At 43.3% G+C, this 21,099-nt stretch overlaps 1 protein-coding gene across 1 annotated transcript in view; it reads left to right on the top strand.

Moving 5' to 3' along the window:
* Positions 1-7,759: 7,759 nt before the first annotated feature.
* LOC143960761 (melanin-concentrating hormone receptor 1-like) overlaps positions 7,760-21,099 on the top strand; it is a 67,242-nt gene continuing 53,902 nt past the window's right edge. The window contains exons 1-2 of the mRNA XM_077469636.1: positions 7,760-8,259; positions 8,837-9,523. Coding sequence (XP_077325762.1) covers positions 9,165-9,523 — 359 coding nt within the window. The 5' untranslated portion in view covers positions 7,760-8,259; positions 8,837-9,164. The remainder of the gene's footprint in view (positions 8,260-8,836; positions 9,524-21,099) is intronic.

The raw sequence follows: 21,099 nt of genomic DNA, 5'->3' as shown, positions 1-21,099 counted from the left end.
TCAACAACAGGAGTCTGAAGAGGCGTCAGAGGAGCATGGTGCCGGGGCGGATGAGGAGGAGCAAGAAGAGCATGCTTTAAACCTTTCTGGGATTGTTGTGCGTGGATGGGGAGAGGAGAACGAGGAGGACGACATTATCCTGGATGATGATCAGGAGCCAGGCCACCACACCGCTTCCAGTTTAGTGCAAATGGGGGCCTTCATGCTCCAGTGCTCCGTATAAAAAGCATAAGGGTCAAGAACCAGTACTGGGTGGCAATGTACTTAGACCCCCGGTACAAACACAAAATGGTAGAAATGTTACCGCCGTCACAGAGGGCTGTCAGAATGGAGCACTTCCAGGCCTTGCTTCGAGAAATGCTGCATTCTGCTTTTGCGTGCGCTGGCAGAGGAGGAATTCCCACTCCCAGAGAAAGAGTTGCAGGTACCAATCCAACAGCGCCTGCAAGAAGAGGGCGATTTGAAGATGTGTTGGTAACTTCTGATATGAGGTCATTCTTTCAGCCGACCCATCGACAGGTGTCATCCGGATCCAGCATCAGGGAACGCCTAGACCGACAGGTGTCCGACTACATCAGGTTAACGGCCAATGTGGACGCTCTGAGGAGTGATGAACCCCTGGACTACTGGGTGGGCAGGCTTGACCTCTGGCCAGAGCTTGCCCAATTTGCAATGGAACTTTTGGCTTGCCCCTTGTCCAGTGTCCTGTCCGAAAGGACGTTCAGCGCAGCAGGGGGGATCGTGACCGATAAGCGCACTCGCCTAGCTTACGACAGTGTTGACTACCTCACATTTCTAAAAATTAATGAGGCATGGATCTCAGAGGAATTCAACACATGTGACCAGTAGACCATGTATATCTCTATAAACGATTTATTTAATCAAACACACAGATCTTGTTTCTACATTTGGCTCACTTCCTTGTACAAAAAAAACACCGTACTATATGCCCGTACCCTCCTGTTTGAAGAGGTTGAGCGATGTCATATTTTTGGGGCCCAGCAACAAGTTGCTGGTATCAGTGCTGCTGTCAGTGCTCTCTATCTCGGTGCTGGTGTCAGTGAACTCTATCACAGTGCTGGTGTCAGTGCTCTATATCACGGTGCTGGTGTCAGTGCTCTATATCACGGTGCTGGTGTCAGTGAACTCTATCACGGTGCTGGTGTCAGTGCTCTATATCTCGGTGCTGGTGATCATCTCCTGCACCCTCTTCATAGCCTACCCTGGCCTTTCCTCTCCTCCATTGCCTTCATGGGCTCCTGAGTCCTGAATTGTCAGAATTTCACATATAAAAAAAGAATGCTTGTAGTTGTCGATCCCAGATTCACTTCATACATGTGTTATGTCAGTGGCCATGTGGTGGGACTATGTGTGCACAGCTAGTAATTATTTTGTGGCTGGAAATATGACCTGTAGGTTTTTAAAATTTGCCTACCATTGAAGTCAATGGGGCCCGCCACAAACTTTGCGGTTCGCGAACTTTCGGCCGCGTTCGCAGTTCGCATTCGCGAAACGTCCCGTCGGAAGTTCGTCCATCTCTATTTAAGAGTATTGGAGGGAGGTGACCCACTTTATCCATGGGTTAACTACCATACCTATTTCTCTGACAATCAACGTCTGTCTCCTCGGCTTTGTGGAACAATCCGCACTCTAATAGGTATCCTATTTTTTAACGCAAGGAAAGCTATAGTACTAAAATAGAAGTCAGCTGTTCCCTCTACCATGTCCTCATGGAAAAAGTTAATCAATACAATGATACCCCTCTACAAAGCAACATATTTGTCTCGAGGATGCCCACAAAAATATGAAAAAGTTTGGCACCTGTGAACGGACTCTAAATCTACAACGAATGATCAGCCCATTGGGGATCTCCCTGGTTAGATACCATAACGTCCAGCTCAGATTAGAAGAGAGGGAGAAGTAGTCCCGCAGGAAAAGATATCTCCTGCCACCATCCTATCATGTGAAACATGGGTACTGAATTTGTGTTTTTTGTTTTGTTTTGTTTTTTAGTTTAGTTAAATATGTTTAGTTTTGTGATGCATAGTGAGTTGTACGCTGTTATACACATGACTATGTGCACCAATTGGCTAGGGTATGCCCCAATGCCCCCTTTTTGTATCTTCATAGTGAAAATTTCCAATAAAAAGAATACAAAAAAATAGACTAGAATAGAATAGAAAATAATAGAATAAAAAAAAACATAGAATAGAAAGAATATAACTATTTCCCAAAATTCAAATAGAATAAATTCGAATTTGAATAGTATAGAAAAGATTAGAATAGAATAGAAAATAACAGAATAGTATAGAAAAACAGAATAGAACGAATATAACCATCTCCTGAAATTTGAATTTCAAATAGAATAAATTTGAATAGAACAGAATAGATAATAGAAGAATAGAATAGAAAATAAAATAATAGAATAGAAAAGAATAGAAAAATAAAGAAGAATATAGTTTTAAAAAAAACAATAGAATAGATTAGAATAGAAAGAATATAACCATTTTCAAAATTCTAATAGAATCAATTTGAATTTAAAATGAATAGAAAATATGAGAAAGGAAGATGATTATATTCATTCTATTCAATTCTTTTTTTTTTCTATACTATTGTGTTATTTTCTATTCTATTCTACTCTATTCTTTTCTATTATATCCAAATTCATATAGATTCTATTTTAATTTTGGAAAATGGTTAAAATGTTTCTATTATATTCTATTATTTTAATCCTATTATTTTTTATTCTTTTTGAATTTCAGGACATGGTTATAATCTTTCTATTTTATTCTATTTTTTTATTCTATTCCTTTCTATGCTATTCTATGCTATTCTTTTTTTATATCATATTTTGTTCTATTTTACTCAATTATATTATATTCTTTTATTTTCTGTTATATTCTTTTCTATTCTATTCTATATTTTTCTATTCTATTCCTTTGTTTTCTATTCGATTGTATTCTCTTTAAAAATTGGAAAACTATTCAAATTCAAAAACGAATCGAAACGGATTCAAAAACGTTTTGGATTGATCCAAATTCAAAAAATTCTATCCATTTGAAAATGAATAAACGAAAACAAATTCAGAAAATTCATGAAACTAATTTACCTAAACGAATTTATGTAAATAGTGAATCGAAATGAAACAAATTGTTTTGTTCTGCACATGTCTACTTATTAGTGGAAGATGACCAGCTTATCCACATAAGAACAGAGAAAACAGCCAAAGGTATGTGAACTTCATTACGAAACCTGCATGAGCGTTCAAGTCTAAACAGCAAACTGTTTTTGCTAAGAAAGTTGTATAAGATGAGACTACAAGAAGGCCAGCAAATGTGTGATCACATGAATGCTATGCTAGAGATCATAGAGCAGCTGCGTGCCATCGGAGAGGACATCAAAGATAATGCTATTGTTGCCCTGCTCCTCTGCAGCCTTCCAGAGACATATACTGCTCTTATTAACACTTTAGAAACCAGAGCTGACACTGGAATATCTCAAAGGGAAATTAATTGATGAATATGACAGAAGGAAAGAAAATATGCACCATGGTGAGAAAGCTCTTAAAATGTACAAAAGCATAAAACACAACAATGAAAGAAGAGCCTGTTTTTGCTGTAAAAAGACTGGTGACATAAAAAAGGACTGTTCTATCTGGAAAGCCGAGCAGTGAAAGCTAGAACTAGCCACAAAAGGAAGCAATCACAAAGGAAACTGCAGAGACATCATGGAGGGGCACCTTTAAAGTGACACAGAGTGGCAAGCCACGTGGCTGGTGCATAGACTCAGCTGCGACAAGCTACATCACAAGCAATTAAAAGTTTACAAACATTGATTACAGTGCAAAAGACAACGTTTTCCTAGTAAACGGGAAAAGCATCACCTCCGAAGGTAAAGACCACGGCTTCCTGAAATATATTACACCACAAGGCAAGCAGAGTATCCTTCTAAAGAAAGTGCTGTATGTTCCAGAACTAGAAGGGAGCCTTCTATCAGTGAAAAATTTTGCAATGGTCTCACAGTTAAGTTCCAAGGTGATGAATGCACAATTCACAATAATAAGCGATTCCCCCTAACCTACACCGCAAATGTATTCACATGTGGCACAGGCGGCTGGGGCAGACAGGGCCGCACAGGCGGCTGGCTCACAGACAGGGCCGATCCTAGGGCCACAGACACCTGGGTGCCGAAATATTTTTGGTGCCCCCACATGGGCATGGTCATCTTACTAATTCCTCCCCTTTACATATGTTTCTATGGCAATGACTCAAACATAGAGATGCTCCCCTAAGGAGTCTTGATTACCCTGGGATCCTCCCATGATCTCTTAACAATAAACAAATACAGGAAGAGAGTACACTAATGAGACCTGGAGGGGGGGGGGTCTCTCTGATGGACACAGAGAGGGCTTCTGTTAGAGAGTCTGTTAGAAAGAGCCCACAGACATGGTACAGGAGATGGTCAGAGACTGCACACATGATACAAGAGATGGTCAGAGACTGCAGACACAGTACAGGAGATGGTCAGGGACTGCAGACAAAATACAAGAGATGGTTAGAGACTGCAGACATACTACAAGGCATGGTTAGAGACTGCAGACATACTACAAGGCATGGTCTGAGACTGCAGACATGATACAAGAGATGGTCAGAAACTGCAGACATGATACAAGAATTGGTCAGAGACTGCAGACATGATACAAGAGATGGTCAGAAACTGCAGACTTGATACAAGAGATGGTCAGAGACTGCAGCAATGATACAAGAGATCAATGCATCAAATTGAAATTCAAATGGGCTTAAATTGCACTGCACGTGGAATGCATGTCAATTGCACAGGAACGCACAGTGTGTTCCCATGTGATTCATAGGGTGAACCAGTCCTGGAGCCCAGTTCTGAAAAAAGTTCCGCCACCCGACTCCCTTAACTTGCCTGGCAGGGGGGCAGTAGTGTGAGCACCTGGGGTGATTACCCCGCATCTCTAGCAGGGTGCCCAGATGCAATCATTGTCCCGTGTGTAGCAGCCAGTATCTATCTGATTTGGGGTGGGGGAGGGTGGATAAGAGGATACTGTATGTGCTAGGGAGCACTTGCTCTTTGGGAGGAGAAAGAACTTGTTCTGGGAGAAGGGGAGTCAGATTTCATATCCAACCTTCCCTCCTAGAACAAGTCCTCTCTCCTCCCAAAGTGCCCCCTGCCTAGCACATACAGTATCCTCCTAACCACCCCCAAATCGCTGCAAGTACTACTTTCTGTCAGTTTGCTTCCCTCCCCCCAAATCAATGCAAGTATTCCTATTTTTCTGTTTTAGGGGGGTCACTGCAAGTCAAGTACTCCTTTTTATCAGCTTAACCCCCCCCCCCCCCCTGCACGTGTGTGTTATAATCACAGACCTCAGATCAGAGCCACAGATGCACAGCAGTGTCTCTTCTTCTCTTGCTGTCTGTGTGGAGGAAGTCATCAGAGCCGAGGAAGAGGCTGCGGCTTCAGTCCCCTCTGCCATGTATCCTCTCTGCCATCCCCCCATACTCTCCACCTCCCCCCATGCTCTCTGCAACCCCCCATACTCTCTGCCATCCCCCCATACTCTCCACCTCCCCCCATGCTCTCTGCAACCCCCCATACTCTCTGCCATCCCCCCATACTCTCCACCTCCCCCCATGCTCTCTGCCATCCCCCCATAGTCTCCACCTTCCCCCCCATGCTCTCTGCCATCCCCCCATAGTCTCCACCTCCCCCATGCTCTCTGCCATCCCCCCATACTCTCCACCTCCCCCCATGCTCTCTGCCACCCCCCCATAGTCTCCACCCCCCCATGCCTTCTGCCATACCCCCATACTCTCCACCTCCCCCATGCTCTCTGCCATCCCCCCATACTCTCCACCTCCCCCCATGCTCTCTGCCATCCCCCCATACTCTCCACCTCCCCTCATGCTCTCTGTCACCCCCCCATACTCTTTGCCATCCCCCCATAATCTCCACCTCCCCCATGCTCTCTACCATCCCCCCATACTCTCCACCTCCCCCCATGCTCTCTGCTATCCCCCCATACTCTCCATCTCCCCCATGCTCTCTGCCATCCCCCCATACTCTCCACCTCCCCCCATGCTCTCTGCCATTCCCCCATGCTTTCCACCTCCCCCCCATGCTCTCTGCCATCCCCCCATACTCTCCACCTCCCCCATGCTCTCTGCCATCCCCCCATACTCTCCACCTCCCCCCATGCTCTCTGCCATCCCCCCCCATGCTCTCCACCTCCCCCCATGCTCTCTGCCATCCCCCGATGCTTTCCACCTCCCCCCATGCTCTCTGCCATCCCCCATGCTCTCCACCTCCCCCCATGCTCTCTGCCATCCCCCATGCTCTCCACCTCCCCCATGCTCTCTGCCATCCCCCCATACTCTCCACCTCCCCCCTATGCTCTCTGCCATCCCCCCATACTCTCCACCTCCCCCCATGCTTTCTGCCATCCCCCATACTCTCCACCTCCCCCCCCATGCTCTCTGCCATCCCCCCATACTCTCCACCTCCCCCCATGTTCTCCACCATCCCCCCATGCTCTCCGCCATCCCCCCATGCTCTCTGCCATTCCCCCATGCTCTTCACCTCCCCCATGCTCTCTGCCATCCCCCCATACTCTCCACCTCCCTCCATGCTTTCTGCCATCCCCCCATACTCTCCACTTCCCCCCATGCTTTCTGCCATCCCCCATACTCTCCCCCTCTCCCCCATGCTCTCTGCCATCCCCATGTTCTCTGCCACCCCCCCTACTCTCCACCTCCCCCAATGCTCTCTGCCATCCCCCCATACTCTCCACCCCCCCCATGCTCTCTGCCATCCCAACATAATCTCCACCCCCCATGCTCTCCACCTCCCCCCATGCTCTCTGCCACCCCCATGCTCTCTGCTGCCCCCATGCTCTCCGCCGCCCTCCCCGTGCTCTCCACCACCCCTGTGCTCTCCGCCAGCCCCCCTGTGCTCTCCACCGCCCTCCCTGTGCTCTCCACCTCCCCACATGCTCTCCACTGCCCCCCTGTGCTCTCCACCTCCCCCTATGCTCTACACTGCCCCCCTGTGCTCTCCACCTCCCCCTATGCTCTACACTGCCCCCCCCCCCCGTGCTCTCCTCTTCCTCCCTGTGTTCTCTGCCTCTCCCCTGTGCTCTCACCCCACCCCATGTTCTCAAGGTCCTTCCCTGTGCTCTCCAACCCCCCATGCTCTTTCCTGGTCCCACCTCACCCTTCCCCCACACCTCTGGTGGGTTCCCCCTCCCCCTATCAGGGGATCTGTCAGGGAAGAGAGTGGGGAAGGGGCCGGTTAACATGTCATGGGCTGCTCAATGCAAAATGCCCAGGCCTATTTTTTGTCCCAGTCCGGGCCTGTCACAGAGAAACACTTTTTGAATGATAAAAAGTGCATTTCATTTTATATACAACTATATAGATCATACCAAAATGAGGGACAAATGAGGAGGATAGAGGGACAGAGGGACTTTGTTCCAAATCAGGGACAGTCCCTTGAAATCAGGGATAGTCGGGAGCTATGTTTTAGTTTTGGGTAGACTGCAATTTAAAATTCTCCTTGTCCCTGGATTTAGGATCAAACCCATCATAATATAAGCCCAAAATACCTTTCTTATCCCATGCATGCTACATAGTAAAACATATAGTAAAAAGTACTTTTATTTTTTTCATCATTTGTGATGCAGAACAGCACATCTGGATGGAGGCATTTGTAGAGACGATGAAACAACAGCACTTGATAAAGAATCTGAGTGGGTATAGAATAGAGAAAGCTTAGCTACTGGATCCGCATGAACGATGACAAAGAGAAAGGAAAAGAGAGAGGATCAAATCAGAGCATAACTGAGGACTGGCCAAGACATATAGAGAGGAGAAGAGGAAGGACAGAAAGCCCTATAAAAAGAGGGAGAGTGGAAGTGGCCAGCTGAATCGGAGAATGGACAAGTACAAGTGGAAAGTAGGGGGGAGGAGAGACATAACACAATGAACACAAACAGAATGCAAGAGAGGGGATCATGAAAAGCAGGAAAGAGACAGGGATTATTAGAAGAGGGAGGGGGAGGGAAATATATAGAGGGGTAGATATAAGTAGATTACAATGCCCATTTCTTACCTATTAGCCTTCTCTCTCCTTTCTGCTTTCCCTGCAATGCCAAGCAACAAGTCACAGGTAATCGGAGCACAGATCTTGTCCTTGTCACATACCTAAATGCAGACACAGGCAACTACACAGCAGGTAAGTCATTGAAAAACATCTGTGTATTATTGCATCTGTTTCACTGAGACATCAGAGTGTTTGGCTAGAGAATAAAAGAAAAGTGTTTCATTTGTATAATGCAAATATGTAAAATAAATGATGTGCCTGTGTTGTATGACAGCACCTATATTTGGCTTTCTGTTCAAACTATCTTTGTATGCCTGTTGTATAGCCAAGTCTTCCAGCACTATACTGCAGTGTATTAATGATGGGGTTTGTGATAATGCAGTACAGCTGCAGTGACTGCATTAGCGTTGCTTGGCTTTTATAAAGTGATTATGGCAATAAAGCCAGCTTGTATGAGCAATGACTATGTATGTCTTATATTGAATGTACCTACACAGATGTGTGTAGGCATTGTGTTGGGCTTGCAGTGTCAGTGGCTACATAATGTGTCTGCCTGTAAAGTGAGCATATGTATGGTATGCCTATGTGTATGATATACTGAGTGTGTTGGTCTGTGGGTAGGCAATGGTGCAGACTCATACAGGTGTCATGTCTCTGCGTAGGAGGGAGGTGATTAACCATCTATCTATTTCCTTTATTTCTTTTTCAGGGCTGGCACACTGATGGCAAAGTGAGAAGCACAGAATGAATCTGAACCTGGGGAAATGTACAATCAGAGACAGTAGAGAGTAGGCAGTGGAATTCAATGAGAATGAGGGGCTCACTCTGTATGTATGTATGCTTATAGTACTACAGCCACAAAGGGCTTAAGTCTCATACAGCAAATACACTGCAAGTAACAGTCACATGGGACAGACTGCGCCATAACAAAGGATATGCTTACATTTTAACAGACATGTGTAGGCAATGGCCTAAAAAGTGTATACCATCTGTTAAGGAAAATCTCATAGTTTTCTAAGGAAACTATTCCTGAGAGCATGACACCTTCACTTCCTTGGATGCCTACAACCCTACCCTCTGCCTCTGGTGTTATGTCTATACGAGGTCCTGGGTGGGGGGTAGTGTACGGAATAATCTGCGGTTGTGGGGTACTGTGCAATGGACTGGTTCTAGCAGTGCTGCTCAGCTGTCGACACACTCTGGTGTCTGACCTATATGTGATGAACCTGGCCTTGGCTGACCTACTCTCTTTGCTCGGGATGCCCCTTCTTATCCATCAACTGCTCCATGACAGAGGCTGGGTTTTTGGAGACATCCTGTGCCGTGCTGTGACTGCCCTGGACCTTAACAACCAGATCACAGGTGTTGGCATCATCACTGCTCTCTGTGTGGACAGGTAATTGAGAAAAACAAGAAAGGCATTTTGTTTACATGGAAATGAAGCCTACGTAGATCTGGTGCCCTGAGGTTTAGTTCTCAGGACTTAGGTTTAGTGCCAGTAAGTTGAGCTGCAGCACAAAATGGACTATGAAAAGCCTAAAAAGAGAAAGGACATATGGGTAAAATAAGTTCTTTCTTTTTTTCTGTGTCTGAAAGCAGAACTGTGCTTTCCATTGCATCCATCCACCTGCACTGAAAGAATAAAAAGGAAATATAATTGGGTAATACATAGCTCCCAACTGTTCCTGATTCCAAGAGACTGTCTCTGATTTGGAACAAAGTCCCTCTGTCCCTCTTTCCTCCTCATTTGTCCCTCGTTTTGGTCTGATCTATATAGTTGTATATTTAGCTTTCAGTGCTAAACCTTTCATCCAATTTCTAAGTAGCTGCATTTGTAAACATCAAAAAACAATATAAAGGAATAATAGTGGTAAAAAAGCACGTATGGGTTTAACTAATCTTTTTTTTTTTTTGTATAATCCTTCTTTAAGGGTGTATGGCAGGGGGTGTGTGTCCTATGTCTACATACTTTTGTAATAGGTGTTCCTCGTTACCATCCCAAAAAGTCGGGAGGTATGGGAAATATATGCAGTACAAACATTTCTTCTTTCAGACACAGGAGCCAGACTGTCTTTTATTGGCACTGGAGATGATAAAGGTCAGTTGTGGGCAGAAGATTTTGTTGCTGAAGAAGGACTTTATCTTAAAGTCATACTAAACACATACTATTTAATTTACATTGTCCCTTCTATTTCTTTATGTGGATGTTGGCTTTAATTATTTGAATTTAAAAAAACATCTAAGTACCCTTTTCCTAATCGAAACACAGCTGTCGCATGGCCCACATCTTTCCCAGCCTGTCTGCAGGGAAACGTAAGCAAGAGGAGCTTCTAGTCCTCTGCTGCTGGTCACATGTTCAAAATGAAAAAAAAAAATTGTATTTGAAATACAGAGTAAATATAAATGATTAATATCAATAAACTCTTGTAAATTGTCATACAAATAAATATTTGAAATCAAATCTTTATTCATTTTTAGCAATAACATGGTGTGGGTGGATTTCTGCCAGTCAGAATAAGAGGGAAGTGAAGCCTTCATTAATCTACATCTAATATACTGCCCCCATTGTGTTTAGCTGGTTAGTGGGCATGAAAGAGGAGAGAGGGGGTGGACTGTCTGTGTATACATGTGTGACTCTATAGTCACATGGACTCCTCAGAAGTGATATGGAGGAAATGCTCACTGAAAACTGAGCATGTGCAGAGTTGCCACCACAGCTGCAAAATTCCTAGCTGCATTGGGGACATAGACAGAAAGTGGAGATAGAGAGCTGCAGGATCAGCCAGGTTTTTTTGCAGAATACAGAAAACAAATCTCATAGTGACTGAGGGAGTATGGGCAGCATGTAATACACCATTCATTGATAGTTTTTTTATGATGTGGGTTTAGCGACATTTTAAAGATCTTACAAATGTAGAATGACCTTGTATCTGTTTGTGACTATCTATCATAAATCAAATGTGCTTTATAAGGTTTACTGTGCTGACTAAAGTTACCATTTTAAAATCAATATACAATATCACTTAAGAGACAACAAATTATATTATTGAAGCATGTGAACCCCAAATCTAACTGCATCCACCATCGGGGGTTGTCCTGCCGAAACACTAACAATGGAGATGATGTATTAAAGCCTTATAGCCAAGGAAGCTACCATCTTAACCTCTGTTTGATCTGCAGTTTCCATGGTGCTGCACACGTGATCAGTTATGATACTGACCATTTGACATTTGATGCTTTACAGTTTGGATTGGTTGATCTACCTTAACTTCCAGTGCTATAACCAAAACAGGAAATCCCTGCATATTAAGGGAATAAAAACCTATCCACTCCATCCAAAAAAAAAGGGGGTTTGCCTTTAGTTGTACTTTGTTATTTTCAAATATTTTATTGAATTTTATAGTCACATCAAGTATAGTTATCAACAAAATTAACAGAGCATGTACAATAATATAATAGAAATAGAGATATTCCAATAGCAGAGCATGTACAAAAAATGTACTAATTCAGGAAAATAACTCTTATAAATTTAAATGAAAATAGATAACAGTGGATTGTAGGATAAGATTATGTAACATGAAATGTCATAATCATAGCTTCATGGCAGCTACTGTATTTGACAACAAATAATTGAGAAATTAGGCTGATTGAAATAATATAATAGAATTATGTCATCCATGAAGAGAATAGAATTGAATGACCCTATAGAGAAATATAAAGTTAATGTGTTGTAGAATAGCTGGGGGAATAAATTAGGCTAAACCAGGGCCAAGTTCCTTCTCTTGGCTTGGCTTTATCTGGTGCATAGGTCAAAAAATCCCAACTATTCAAAGTATCTACTAGTACAGTTGGTATATTAGATAATTAACAAGAATAAACCTAGTGGAAGGAATAGGGCACAGAAGGGAGAGAGAAGGAAATGTCCAGGGGGACCATTGGTTAGAGAGTCAGGTGAAAGTAATCATAGTAGCAGGATTATTTTATAAACTCTCAGGGAGAAATTAGTGAACAGTCCAAACCAGGAGGTAAATAATGTTTAATCCAAGGTCTCCTAAGGGTTCAAAATTAGCAACTTTATCTAGCAGTATAGCTTCAGTTTTAGCATGTATCATAGATTGTGTGATTGTTTGACTGACTCTATGCAGAGAGAGTTTGATTTCCACTCTTTTGCTACAGTTTGTTTTGCTGCTGTGGTTATAAAAAGAAGTAATTTGAATTGGCGGTGTGTTATGATTTGTGGTTTTCTGTTCAGGAGTGCTACTGAGGGATAAGGTATAAGGGTTATATTGAACATAGTAGAAAGAATTTTGAATATTTCTGTCAAAAAAGAGCTTACTATGGGACATTTCCACCGGATATGTACATGTGAACCCAGAGTAGTACAGCTTCAAGAACAGTGAGAGGGATATTGGGGGAAAATTTGGATATTCTGGATGGGACCAGATACCATCTAGTTAGCAACTTATAGTTTGTTTCGTGAGCCACTATATTTGACGTGGCTGATTTAGTTGTTTGCCAAATTTGAGACCAGTCTGGTTCGTTTGGTTGAAGACGAAGATCAGTTTCCCATTTGGTTGTGTATGTTGGAGGAGAAGAGGTTACATGAGAGAGTAATGCTGCGCATACACGACCGGACTTTCCGGCTGACTAGGTTCAACGGGCTTCCCGACGGACTTTCGGCGGAGTCCCGACGGACTTTCCGAATGAACAGACTTGGCCACACACAAGCACACCAAAGTCCGATGGATTTGAACGTGATGACGTACGACCGGACTAGAATGAGGAAGTTCATAGCCAGTAGCCAATAGCTGCCCTAGCGTTGGTTTTCGTCCATCGGACTAGCATACAGATGAACTGATTTTTTGACCGAACGCGAGTCCATCGGAAAGATTTGAAACATGTTTTAAATCTAAAGTCTGTCTGATTTTCAGACAGCAAAGGTCCAATGAAGCCCACACAAGATCGAATTGTCCGACGGATTCGTTCCGTCTGACCTTTGCTGACGAAAAGTCCAGTCGTGTGTACGCAGCATAATTGTTCATATATGGCAGAAATAAGTCCAGGTCTATGGGGGTCAGATTTCCAAGCATTTCCAAAGACCGTGAAATCAGGGGTTTGTGTGTCCGTGGGTTTGTTGTGTTCCAAAAATGTTTTAATTTGGAGATATCGAAAGGTTTCTGTGGATGGAAGGGAATATTTTTTGCATAAGTCTGGCAATGGTATTTTGAGATTTAAAGAAATGATGATACCTAATCAAGCCAAAATTTGACCACACTGAAAAATATTTTGGGAAGGACCAGGCTGGGTAGAAGGAAAGGTTATGTAAGAAGGAGAGGAGGGGATTGTGTTTGGATATGAGTCAGGATCTGGTCTTCAATCTGTCCCAAATGGAAAGGCTGTGTTTGGTAACAGGATTTGTGACCTTCTTCTACTGTGTAGGAGTTAACCATAGTAAATTTGCAATAGAAAGAGGGTCACAGTCGATTGATTCCAATGAGACTCATAATGGAGTTTCCTTTGTAGCGTGATATTTGGGTAATTGTGCTAGTTGTGCTGCGAAATAATATTTGGTGAAGTCTGGCACACTAAGACCGCCTCTAATATGGGGAGAGTATAAGGTTAATTTGGGTAAATGAGGTTTGAGTGAGCCCCAAATGAATTGGTTGGTTTTTCGTTGGAAAATACGTAGAAAATATGAAGGAATTGTTATCGGTAGTACTCTAAAAAGGTATAAAAGTTTAGGGAGGATAGACATTTTGATCACTGTTATTCTACCCATCCATGCCAGCGGTAGAGAAGACCAATTAGCTAGGAGTTTAGTAAGTTTTGTAAGCATAGGTGGGTAGTTGACTGTGTAGAGGTCAGATGGATTTGCTGTAAAATTCCTAGATAAGAAGTATGGGCAGTCGACCAGACAAACGGGAGAGAATCATGAAGTTGAGTTTGGAGAGTAGGTGATAAAGACATGTTTAGGGCAGTGGATTTGTAAAAATGTATTGTTAGGTATGATAATTGTCCAAATTTGGAAAGAATGTCCATGAGAGGTGGTGCTGATAACAAGGGCGAAGTTAGAAATATCAGGACTTATCCATAATGTATAATCTCCTGACCTCCCCAACGGAACACTCGGCCATGCCCTTCTTAAGTAAATGGGAGAGGGACCTGAATCGTACATTTACTCTGACTTAAGCCGCGTACACACGGGCGGACTGTATGGCCAACTTAGTCCGTCAGACAATCCGACGGACAGTCCGTCCTACTTTCGAATGAACGGACTTGACCACACACGGATGCACAAACAGTCCGTCGAAAGTTTGCGCGATGACGTGTACAGCACGTACGACGGGACTAGAAATAGGAAGTCCAATACACAGCAATGCAACCTTTCGCCGTGTAAATCCTTTCTGAGCATGCGCCATACTTAGTCCGTCGAACTAGCCTACTCACGAGCGGATTGTCCGCTGAAACCAAAGTACGACGGACAATATTACGGAAATTCCGAAATACTTAGTCCGCCAGACTGCACGCTGAAAAAGTCCGCTGAAGCCCACACACGAGCGGACTGTCCGCTGAAATGTGTTTCGACGGACTAAGTTGGCCAGACAGTCCGCCCGTGTGTACGCGGCTTTAGACACACTGTATCAAAATGTTTGCCATAAAATTCTCTATCTGCCCAAAAGTGCAGGAGACAAACTACAAGCTCCTAACAAGATGGTACCTTACCCCACACACTCTACATACTTATTACCCGAACATGCCAGCACTTTGTTGGAGGTGCCAGGGAGAAAGGGAACTCTTCACATGTATTCTGGTCCTGTCCAAAATTATCCCACTTTTGGACCACAGTCAGAACAACTATTCAAAAGTTCACAGAATACAATGTCCCGGGTGACCTGGCCTTCTTCCTACTACATGTCTCCACTATATCAACTAAGAGATACAAAAAATCGATTGTACGTCACCCACTGAACGCCGCAAAATCCTGTATCCCACTTTATTGGAAAAGTCAAACCCCACCAACGGTGAGTAGTTGGATACGGAAAGTAGAGGACATTAGTAAAATGGAAGACCTAGTGCTCACCGCGTGACACCAACAGGAAAAATATACAAATAAAAGACATGGGCACTCTGGAATCAGTTCATTCTCTCTTCAGAGGGTACCACCCTCAGAACCTCTTGACAAGGCCAATACCCCTACAAGCCTACGTTCCAAGACTGTCCTGAATCAGCCAGGGCCCTCCCATACACCCACCCTATCAGCCCCTACCCTATACCCCCCTTTTCCAACATGCCACCCCACCTTCTCCTCCATCTCTCCCCCCTGCCCCCCCCCCCATTCTTTTCTTTTTCTCTCTTTTTTCTTGTTACTATGGGTTGTTTTATTTCCATCCCTCCTCGCTTCTTACTGCAGACCCCGACCTAGATGATGTGGGGGGCGTTTTGGGGAGGGGGGGAGGAGGGGCAGTGGGAGGAGGAGAGGAGTGGAGGGGCGGGAGGAGAGAGGGTAATGGGAGAGGAGATCATTGAGGGTGGCCTAGGCTTCCTCTCTCCCGTCGGCTCTCTCTAAATGGTACTCACTGATAGAGAAGGCTTCGGTTATTCAATACCGATGCTGGAAGGGTTTCTTACTTATTACACAGCTATACAAACAAATGTACATATGAAGCCTTGTCTCTTCTCTTTCTTTTATGTTGATGGTGATTATGACTTCCCTTTTTTTATGTCTGTATTGCATTTTCTTAGCCCACGTTGGGCGTTAATAAAAAACTATATTTGAAAAAAAAAAAAGAAATATCAGGACATCATTGCAAACAGGCATAATTTGTGGTGATGACCCCCAAGTTCCAGTCCTTGGATGTTTGGGTTAGATTGAATAAGTTGTGCTAGGGGTTTGATGGCTAGGGCAAAGAGGAGAGGGGATAATGGGCATCCCTGTCTGGTACCTCTCTCGATATTAAAGGGGTCGTAACAGTATCCTGAATAATAAATATAAGCTTTTGGGTTTTGATATAAAAGTATAGATCCAACGTAAAAAATCTGTCCCAAATCCTCAGTGCTGGAGAATTGTATGACGATAAGGCCAAGATAGCGAGTCAAATGTTTTTCTTATTACTTCCCCGCTGACGATCCAGGCCCTGAGAACCTGGGACCGACTTAAAGCGGGATTCCGCTCTTTTTTTTTTTTTCTTACCTGTGTTACAGGTGGGCGACTGCTACCTTCGCTTGGCATCCACGTCCGGCGTTTTTTTTGACCCCCGGCGCGACGATTCTTTTCCTCGGGATGACTTTTAAAAAAGTGTTCTGGCGTTTTCCATTTTAAGTGTGGGCGTCTGAAGCCCACAGGCATTTACTTCCTGTGTATCGATGACGCTCGGCTCCCAGCATGCTCCGCTCCATCTCGCACATGCTCAGTGTGCAATAGTGGTAATGGCAGATACAGCTGCCTGCCCACTTTAAAAATGGCAAATTCGGACACGCCCTCGTCACGTGACCGGCGTCCTAACGAAATCTCGCGAGATTTCGCAATTTCATTGTCCCCCCATGGATTCTTGGGAAATAGCTTAGAAATTTCCCAGGGACCATTGCGAGGACGATAACCACGCCTACTCCCACGGGAGGACAACCCGGAAGTCAGCAGAAACATCTGAAATAAAAGGTAAGTAAAGAATAATTTTTTTTTCAGGGTTCATTTAGGTAAGTATTCAATCTGGTGATTTTAATAAGATGAAGTTTCATTTTTAGGTACCAAACCGCTTTAATGCCAACTTGACACTGGCGCCTCCTGTGTCCCCACTGGCCCCACTGGGAGGTTACTTATGGTTCCCCCCGGGGGAATAGGGTGCTTTCTTTGGCCCCTGGGTGGATGATGGAGACGCTAGTTGTGGTAAATTAATGCAGAATGGTAAACTAATGTCCCTAGAAACTCTACAAGATCGAAGGCGGAGCTTCCCTATGGACTTCTGGCGGTATAGGCAGCTCCACCATTTTTTTTAAAACACAGGGAGACTCCATACGGGACATCTCCACCCTCACACCTTTCGAATCTCTCTTCATAGCGGAAGAACCAATACCACACATGGTCTCTGAACTTTACCAACTGCTTAACTCTGCATCCCCCACAATGAAGCCTGCTTACCTCAGAGCCTGGGAACGGGACTTGGAGATAATTTTCACCCCTGCCCAAATATCTTGCCTCTACCAACTTACCCGGTCCAGCTCAATTGACTCCAAGACGCAAGAAATTAACTACAAGCTACTGATGCGCTGGTACTGTGTGCCGTCAGATTTAGCAAGGATATACCCATCCACGTCAGATCAATGTTGGCGGGGCTGTGGTCACAAGGGGACTCTTTTGCACATTTGGTGGGATTGCCCTGCGATCAGACCTTATTGGGAGGACATTAAATCTCTGATCAAAGAAATCACAGGCATAGATATTCCTCTGTCCCCGATTCACTTTCTGCTACACATTCCTCCCATGCCAATGAACCAGTACAAGAAGAGTGTGCTGCCTCATTTGCTAAATGCAGCTAAGCGGCTGCTCCCTACTTTCTGGAAGCGTCCGCAAATCCCAAGTAGGGATGAGTGGTGTCGCAGGGTGGGTGACATCCGGGAGGCAGAGGGGTGGATTGCTACTTGCAGGGGGGCCCATGACCGCTTCACCACAATCTGTCAGCCCTGGACAGTTTATATATCAGACTCTGGACACATCCCATCCAGTTTGAATGTGGCCCTCCTGGAACTGGCGGAGCCATCTCTAAAGGGACGCTCCCGGGGCTTACAGATGGGGACCAGGAGCTGAGGAGACTCCAACACTCAATTTATAATTTCATTAATCATGGGCGGGGGGACGAGATGTTATTCTCTCTCTTCACTCACCCTCTTGATCATCCAACATGTATGGAGAGGTTGAAGGGGCTCGGAGAGGAGGCGGACGAGAGGCTTCAGGTATGCTCTAAACCACCTTTCTTTTCCCTTCTTTTTCTCACTTAACTACTTCCTAGTACTTTATGACTTGAATGGTTATGGCTGCCTATTTGCAGATGGCCAATATGTTGAGTACCAGGTGACGGGTGAGGAATGGAGGAATTGGGTGGCCCAACAAGAACTGGCGGTCTGCGCCATGGGACAACCTGACTTGAGAAGGGAAATGGCCCTTTGGTGCCACTATGATGCAGGCCTGCCCCCCTCTCCCCCGCACATGGTCATCTGGGATGCCGCCGGTCCCACGTGAAATACCGTGAACATTAAAAGCTGACCAAGCGTATCACGCGCGAGAACCCCTTTCAGAAGGACAGACCTGTCGTATACTGAACAAAATAGATTGTGGGATGGGATTACCCAGCCCAACAAACAAGTTGAACTACCATGCCGACCCGTCACCTGATAAATACTTTCTCAATAACCTAAGCAGTACCAAGTTAATTTATGACTGTTGACTATTCATGTTCTTGTTTCCCCTACAAGTGAAAAACAAAACAGGAATGACTGGAGTATTACGTATCAACATTACCTACAGCAAATGTTTACCCTCTTTGTTCATTTTCATTATTCTTATTCTCTTACATGTACATTGAGATGTAATACCCTGTCTCCTACAAATAAATATGGTTTAAAAAAAAAAAGCTTTTCTTATATCTAACAAGAGGAAACAGGTATGGATACGACGAGAGAGGGCTGTATGCACCAGAAGAGTAGCTCGGTTAATATTGTCACTAGTAGTGGATAAAGCCAGTTTGGTTCTTGTGGATCAATGTACCTATTATAGGATTAAGTTGGGTTGCAAGAATTTTGGCCAATATCTTTATATCTAGGTTAAGAATGGAAATCGGTGTGTAATTTGACCATGAGGTATCATCAGTAATTGGTTTAGGTATCATGGAGATGGAAGCTGTGAGAAATTCTGTATGAAAGGATTGTCCATTAAGCAGAGAGTTGAAGGCCTCAACCATAAGTGGTAAAATTGTGGAAAACGGTTTATAATAAGCAGATGAAAAGCTATTTACTCCAGGGCGTTTAAGGGGTTTCAATGTTTTTATAGCGGTTTGAATTTCTGCTAGTATGAAAGGTTTGTCTATAGTTTCCTGATATGATAGAGAGAGAGAAGGAAGATTAATAGAGGATAACATCATGGTCAAATGAGAATGATCAAATGTTTTTGTACTTTTGTAAAGCGTGATAAGTTTTCTATGAAATTCGTTTAAAATTTTGAGTGGAATGTTGGTATAGTTGTCTTTTGTTAGTATTAATGGAATAGGTTTCGGGGTATGATCAAGTTTTCGGAGTGCTAAGGCTAGAAATGTATTTGGCTTATTTGCTTTCATATAAAAGGATTTGCAAAGAATATTTTCTGCTGATTCTGTCAGTAAAAGATATAGTTCTAAACAAGCTTTGTCATAGTTTAACTTGTTTGATGGAGAGGGTGTTGTTTGGAATTTCTCATAAGATTTATAGAAAGCCTCTTCTAATTGTTCATGGAGTTGACGTTTTATCTTACAGTGGTGTGAGGCTTGGGTAATGCAGACCCCTTTAATATATGGTTTGAGGGGTTCCCAGTGGGTTAGGGGGTCTGTATTAGTAGTATTGTTAGTCATAAGATAATCTTGTATGGCTGTTTCTATTTGTAATGGATATTTGGGATTTGTCAATAAACTAACGTTTATATACCAAGCATGGAGGTTTGATCGGGGGGAACCAAAGAAGAAAGAGTTGTTATAACTGCATTATGATCTGACCAGGTACAAGGCATAATATTTGAGTTAAGAATAAGTGCTGAGGTACTAATGTTCACCAAAAGTTGGTCTATTCTCGAAAACTGTTTGTGAGGATGGGAATAATACATATATTGTCTTCTGGCTGGGTTATGTTCTCTCCATATTTCCAAGAGAGAGTATTGGTTAAGGAGTTTTTGATAAGAGAGTTGAGGGACCGTGGTTGGGGTTGGGGATTTGTCAAGAAATGGGTATAATATTAGATTTGAATAACCACCAAGAATGAATGTGCCACTTTTATGTGTTTCTACTACTGATAATAAATGTGAGAATAAAGATAAAGGATTCTTATTGGGAGCATAGTAAGAAACTATAGTGACTTAATCATCTAACAAGAGACCGGAGAGTTTAAGGTATCGACCTTCAGGATCTTTGAGTTCTTTCCTTAGGGTAAATGGAGTAGTATGATGGAAAGCAATCAGTGCACCTCTTTGTTTAGTGTTCGCTGATGCAGTGAAAACCTGTAGGTATTTTCAACCAAAATATTTAGCTGAGGACTCTGCCGTGAAATGTATTTCTTGTAAACAGACAACATGAGCTGAGAGTTTAGAAAAGTATCGGAAAGCTTTGGTACATTTAGGAGGAGAGTTGAGACCCTGAACACTGAGTATATATATATATATATATATATATATATATATATATATATATATACTGTATATTATAAAAAAAAAGTTTAACGCTCCTACGTGGAGCAAGTATCCAAAGGGTAGTGTAAGAACACTAACCAGAGGATACAAAGAGTCCAAGGCGTGCCCAAACACCTGAGTTGGGCACTCGAGGAAACTGTGGAGGTGCAGTGGCTGTCTCCAGGACTACGACAGCTAACAAATAAATTATATATATAATAGGTTAGAAGTCTAACGAAACTCAAACTTTAAAAAACTTTGAAATAACTTTCAGGAAGGAAGTTATTATGTAAAGTAAGAATGTCATAACTAAAGTGGAAAGACAGAGGTTTTGTAAATTAAATTCAATATACCTTTTACATTTAACAGGATGAATCAAATAACTAGGAGGTAAACTAACTATATAGAGAACCTAGTCTATAGTTGTAGTTATTATTGAACTTTCTAATAGAGAAAGTATAAAATTGAGGATGTTAACAAGAGGATATAATGTACTAGGCTTGAACGGGATAAGCCCTTAATAGAATATATTATCTATATATATTTATACAGGATTCATCAGTTTATCAATA

This window comes from Lithobates pipiens, unplaced genomic scaffold (assembly GCF_037356315.1).
Source record: "Lithobates pipiens isolate NorthernLeopardFrog02 unplaced genomic scaffold, aLitPip1_a1.2 Scaffold_8, whole genome shotgun sequence".
Lineage (NCBI taxonomy): Eukaryota > Metazoa > Chordata > Amphibia > Anura > Ranidae > Lithobates > Lithobates pipiens.
Note: the sequence above shows the minus strand (reverse complement) of the source record. Positions and strands in the feature narration are given on the sequence as shown.